This window comes from Nicotiana tomentosiformis, chromosome 2 (genome assembly GCF_000390325.3).
Source record: "Nicotiana tomentosiformis chromosome 2, ASM39032v3, whole genome shotgun sequence".
NCBI lineage: Eukaryota > Viridiplantae > Streptophyta > Magnoliopsida > Solanales > Solanaceae > Nicotiana > Nicotiana tomentosiformis.
The window spans coordinates 69,455,134-69,461,886 of record NC_090813.1 but is presented as its reverse complement, the minus strand read 5'-3'; the positions used below and the strand labels follow the sequence as shown (position 1 = coordinate 69,461,886).

General features: G+C 33.4%; 1 protein-coding gene and 1 non-coding gene across 2 annotated transcripts; both read right to left on the bottom strand.

Annotated features, from left to right (window-relative positions):
• Positions 1-73, bottom strand: TRNAE-CUC (transfer RNA glutamic acid (anticodon CUC)). The gene has a single exon. It is a non-coding gene; the product is annotated as a tRNA-Glu (tRNA).
• Positions 74-1,955: 1,882 nt separating this feature from the next.
• Positions 1,956-4,383, bottom strand: LOC104099340 (subtilisin-like protease). The gene has a single exon (XM_009606297.4). It carries the CDS (start codon positions 4,255-4,257, stop codon positions 2,029-2,031), a length of 2,229 nt encoding a protein of 742 aa, XP_009604592.1. The 5' UTR covers positions 4,258-4,383; the 3' UTR covers positions 1,956-2,028.
• Between the last annotated feature and the right edge of the window lie 2,370 nt (positions 4,384-6,753).

Sequence of the window (6,753 nt, the reverse complement as noted above, 5' to 3'; positions counted from 1 at the left end):
TTCCGTTGCCGGGAATCGAACCCGGGTCTCTCGGGTGAGAGCCGAGTATCCTAACCAACTAGACTACAACGGATTTGCTCAGGAGTTGGAGGTAAAGCTATTATCCCTTAAGACCATTTTCCCCCAAAACTCTTGAGAAATGTAAAACCCATACAACGAATGAGATTGACCGGGACTTATTTTGCGGACCGGGATAGTTTGCAATGCATCGCAAACGAGAAATTGACATTGCGGGACAACAAATAATAGGAAATGGTAAAATTTTAGCCTAGGTTTGGCAAAAGAAGCCCAAAAAATTTGGCGTTCTCCATTAAGCACGATTTTGTAACCTCTCAATACAAATATATTAGGAATATTCTGAAGATTTTGTACTTGTATCTCTCGTCTCCCTCTCTCTATGTATCTCTTGTTCCATATCTCTCTCCTCCAAAAACATCTCCCTCTCTCTCTCCATATCCCTAAAATTTCTTTGATGATGTCAACTAAAATAACAATAGAAAATCATGCAAATAATTTGTAATGGATGTAGTGTTTCGTGAAATAGGTTTCGATCAATTGAATAGTTCAAAGTTCAAATATCTGTGAATATTTTTTCTGTGTTGTAATTATGCCCCCAATAATTAAGAAATTCTTGATTGAAAAAAATAAGTTTTAAAATATTTTGATAACCCCCCCCCCCCCCCAAAAAAAAAAAAACAAAAAAACAAATTGGCATTGGCCTGAACTTCATTTGTTTTCCCTCTTTCCTTTTTCTTTTTTTGATTAAAAAATAGTTCTAATTCTCATCTTGTATATCAATGTATCTTTAGCACATATATTTACGTATATCCACAAAAAATTATATATTATACACTGAGATATACAAAAAAGAAAAAGAAAATTTGATATACATCTTAATATATACAAAGACAGAAAATAAAATTGAGATATACATTTTGATCTATACATTATTTGATGTGTTATATACAAATATTACAATTATTTTTGTGTTATACACTTAGATATAAACACAACAATAAATGATAGACAATTATATTTATAATTTCATATTTTAAATATACAAAGAAGGAAAATAAATTTTTTATATATACGAAAAATAAAATTAAAATTGTGATATATATTTATTGGCTAATTAATGGCGATAAATGATAAATGGGTTAATTTTAGCCAATTAGTAGACTGAGTTGATATACGGTGCCAAATTCCGCAAACTACTATTTCCTGAATGGGCTGAAACCCAAAGTCTATCTGTAAACTCAACCTAACCATAAAGGCCCAGCCCAACATTATCCTTTCTATAGAACAAAGCACCAGTAGGGTTTTGCACTGTCAGATGCGATCTAACACCATTCTAAACCTGTTTTTGCTTAGGAAAAAATCAGATCATTTTACTATGAAATGCTTCTTTATTTTCCTCCGTAATATCGTCTTTAACTTTAATTTTTTAAAATTGTTGGGTTTTATTATTTGAAGGAATTCAAATTTGGGCTTTGGGTTGCAAATAGGGGAGAGCTTTTGAAGCATAGCTCTGAAATACTCGCAGGTTTTCTGTGGGGTGTCTTGCAACGTCATACGACATTATAATAAATACTGGATGTGTTATGCGTGTTAACTTGAAATATGGGTACCTAGTTGCAATATAATGTGTTGGCCGTACTTTTGTGCAAATCTCTCATTTTTAAACTAGTGCTCTATTTGATAAGGCAAAAAGAAAGTATGTGTCAATTTACTACATACTTTTTGGCTTTTGAAAATTAAAAGTAAGTAATTGCTGTTTAAATAAGGATTAGGAAAGGTTGAATCTTAAGAATATAAGAACAGAGGAGTTGCCAGCAGATTAGAATAAAATGAGCGTCATTACTCATGACTTCTGCAAGTTATATTCATATCAACGGAATATACTCATTCTATTGAATAATTTATAACAATCATTGTAATAACTCCATTTCCCCCTCCCTAATATCCCAAAAGAAGAAGAAAAATTCCACATAACTTCCAAGAATTTATGTAGAAGTCACCACTGATATACTACTCTAATCTGAAAATTGCTACTGGACTCCTAACTGAGTACTTGGTCGAAGACCATGTTATGTATCCTTGGGAAGAATCTGCAGAAACTGAACGCTTAAACGTAACTTTATAGGACAATTTCTGGTTCAAAGCTGAGAATTTCAAGGTGGTAGGCTTAATACTCAACTTGACACCTTTAACTCCAAATACTTCAACTGTGTAAGTCGAATTAGCCTCACCAACGTTAGTCACAGTCCTCGTATACGTTTGAACAGTTGATCCAAGATTAATGGCAAATGAAGGATAGTTCAACTCTGCTTCAGCTATACTTGATGTGCAATGCACATTCCTTCTCACAATAGCACTAACTTGGTCATTAGTGTAGTTTAAGCCACATAAGTAAGGCACATAATCTTCAGGCTGGATGTCATAAACAAGTCCAGGATCATTTGCCTTTGATGGGTTCACGTGCCCTGATCCGATTGAAAATAGATCAGCAGGGTTAAGTGTTTCATCTGGAATTGGATTATTTGCAAGGCTGACGAAATCAGCAGTCGTCATGATGGCAGACTTAATTGCAGCTGGAGACCAATCCGGATGTGCACTCTTTAACAATGCTGCTACTCCAGCAAGGTGAGGGCAAGACATCGACGTTCCAGAAATGATGTTAAATGTAGATTTAGAAGACGTTTTCTCCCCTACAGAAGTTGGCCACGCTGCAAGAATATTCAGTCCAGGGCCAATAATATCAGGCTTTAATATGCCCTGACTTACCATAGATGGTCCCCTAGAAGAGAAGAAAGCAACTGTTGGCGCGTGCTTGTCTCCAATTCTCGTTCCCTTGAATGATATTGTTGCAACTGGTGCTGATGTTGATTTTGTATAGTTTAAGATCTGTTGGCCATCATTGTAACTAATAAGCGTTGCAGGAAGGACATGAACATCTGCAAATGTTGTGTCGCCACGAGCTTTTATGTTCATCAGAATCATGGCAGCACCACCGGCCTTTTTCACTTGTTCTCCTTTTTGAACTCTAGAATACATCAAACCGCTGGTATCACACAACACTATTTTACCCTTGACATCAATTGGGGCGAATAATTCACAACTACCCCCATCTATGAGCGGCAATAATTTTCGTGAGAAGTTTCTTGGTTGAAAGACTGATTCACCCTCATATTGTTGTCCATTGCCCAAAACTGCTACTGCACTTATCTTTCTATCTGTTGTGCTAGCACCAACTGTTAGCAACCAGGGGGCTGCATTTGATACAGTAGCATTAAATGGTCCGCTATTTCCTGCCGAGCAACTTACAAAAATCCCCTTCTCAATCGCACTATACGCTCCAATTGCTATGTTATCTTCATATAAAGGTACAGGTGCTGTTCCTAGGGAAATGGAAAGCACATCCACACCGTCTCCAATGGCAGCATCAATACCAGCTACGATATCAGATTCTTGACATCCATCGCTGGTACAGACTTTGTACATAGCCACATGAGCACGGGGTGCAATGCCAGAAGCAGTGCCATTAGCATTACCAAGCAAATTGGCGCCCTCCACAAAATTTCCAGCGGCTGTGCTTGAAGTATGTGTCCCGTGTCCCTCCTCGTCGAAAGGTGACAGATTGATTGATCGCGCAAAATTTCGTGCTCCAATAAGCTTGTTGTTACAGATTATGAGATTGAACTCACATTTACCTTTCCATTTGGCAGGGGGAGAAGGCATTCCGTTGTCATTAAACGAAGGGTGTCGCGGAGCTATTCCAGAATCCAATAAACCAATAACCACACCTTTACCAGAATTCGAGGCATTCCACAAGCCAACATTCTGGTGCAGGCCAAGGAAATCTGGACTGTGTGTGGTATGCATCTGCAGTACCCGTTGGGGACGCGCAGATACAAAACCTGGTTTCTTTTCCATCATCTTCACTTCCTCAGAAGACAACAGAGCAGCAAAACCGTTAAACACATGACGATAAGAATATATAATGCGCGACGAGTGGTCAGAATTTGTTGAAGTTGTAGGCAAAAAAGACTGATGCCAGAGATATAAATCGTTTGAATCAGAGAAAAAAATATCATCAGGAAACTCAAGATGCACAATGTAAGTTTCTAAATCATTTTGATTTGTGAAATGACCAGCAATTGTTGCTGATGAATGAAGGATGAGAATGCAAACCAAGGTGAAAACAAATCTTAAATCCATGGTTTTGAGGTGATTATCACATTGAGCAAAGATGTGCATATATAGTGCTTTTTGTGCAGTTCAATCAATATGTAATCTGCACTGATTACGTCCTTTTTTATGGATGTTCCAAATTTGGATCAATTACATTACCTGTTAATCTTGTTATAGTGTAAACACTCCAAATTTTCATCTTTATATGTATGTATAATCGTGATTTGGTCATGTATTTCTTATTTGGTCAATAAATTAAAGTTTCTGCTTAATATCCCTATAATTAGCCTATTTAAATAAGAGTTTGATTTAGAAAAAGAACTATTCTAATGGTAATCTATAATTAATAAGTTGACTGAACAGACATTGAAATAAGACTAATCACACTTGGACTACGCGAGGCTGTTGTTTGGTTCAACTCAATTTAATATTTAATCAAATTACCACAATATAGGCAAATCAGAGATTCTCATGCATTAATTTTAGCAGAAAAATCAAATCACTAATTATACCCTATTTATAGATATGGATCAATTAAATATCAATTAGACATTCACATTACCGTATAAATTAACTTTAGTAGAAACTGGAAATATTTTTTTGTATATTTGTAGAGTATATTCGTGATTAGATTACAAATCTCTTGTGGTCAACAATTTTATTTTGTGCTAGAAAATCGTCTTTAGCTATTAAATAGGAATCTGAGTTAGAAAAATTTTTTATGCTAATCATAATCCTTAATTAATTATTAGTTGACTAAATAGACAAATAAATAGTAAAGATTAGGCAAAATACATAAGTTACCTCTGAACTATGAACCAAATCTCTATTACACACTTTTACGGACCAAAATTACCTTACACACTCAACCTTTCCAGAATGTGCCTAAGACACACCTCTTTGTCTACGTGGCAGGTGCGTGTTTTACAAACAAAATAAAGTGATGTTTTATTAAAGTAAGAAGTTATATATCTAATGCTTTATTTGAAGGGTCCATATTTAACAAAACTTATCCAACGGTTAAATAGATTTTTTTTGTCCTTTTCTAATATCATCATTTTTTTTTTCTTTCTAAAGTGATGTTTACTATCCATTTTCTCCACTTTCAATGAAGAAACTTGTTCAAATTGTAACAGATGAAAAAGATTTAGGAAGAAATTATAAACAATGTAGAAGAATATGTAGAAGATTTAGGAGTGGTGGTGGTGGGGCTGCGAAGGCACGATGAAGGAGATGGGTCCCTTTTCATTTTTGCTTCTTTTTTTTTCTTTTTCTTCGGTGGGGTTTGTTTTTCTTTTTATTTTTTATTTTTTATTTTTTTAAGTCATATGGTCAATAAAAAAGTGGCGTGTCTTAGGGATACTCTGGAAAGGTTGAGTGTGCAAGGTAATTTTCCATAGTTCAGGTGTAAACTATGTATTTTGTCTAAAGATTATTAATATAGAATTGAAAGAAATTCTATCAATTTTTAGAGGAGTGACAATTAACACTTTAATAATTGACTAGTATTAGTACCCGCGCGATGCGCGGACACAAATCATGTCAAATTGTAATGTTGTTTGTTTGAATCATGTGCGAATAACCTTAAAATATAAACCTCTAAGATAAAAATTATATAACATTAGATATTAATTATGAAACAGGATATGAAATTATTGTTCAAATCTCGTAGTGGACAATTTAATATATATATATATATATATATATATATATATATATATATATATATATATATATATATATATATATATATATATATATATATATATATATATATATATATATATAGTATATAACCCCTTAGTTTTAGTACTTGTATTTCGTTTCGCTGTCAATATTAAAGAATACTAAATATGTCATGTTGTGATCTGTCTTGTTTGAGCACATTAGATAATATTATTTTAACAAAATTCTTAGTATCCACTTTGTTTTTATCTGAAAGTCAAATATGTCTTATTTATCACATCATTTTTACGCAAATTCTTTTTCTTTTTGTTCTTTTCTTATAGTTATTGTATTATTTATTATTTAATACTATTATACTATCATATAATTTTTTATTAGTTTAATAGTTAAATTAATGTCTTGCTTATTATCCTTTTAATAATCTTTAATAAATATAAATATTTTATTCTTGAAATTTGGTATATTTTTATGCTTGTAACCTCTTATTAGGAATTTTTTAATTATTTAAATTTATCATTAATATTTTAAAATATAATTTAATTATTTAATTTATATATTTAAATTTAAAGTATAAGTATCCTCACCCTACCTCTATTTTGTTTAAACATTCTCTTCCCTACTATATGTAACGACCTGACCGGTCGTTTTGAGCTCTAGCGCGTCGTTCGGCAGTTTGAGGCCTTGAGTAGTTTCACGTCAGGTATTATGACTTTCACGTATGGTCGGAATTGAATTTCGGGAAGTTCAGAGTTAGTTTGGGAAGAAAATTATAATTTCGGAAGCTTTAAGTTGGAAGAATTGACTAAGATTTGATTTTTGAGTAAACGACCTCGAAATCAGGATTGGAAGGTTCCAATAGGTTCGTATGATGATTTT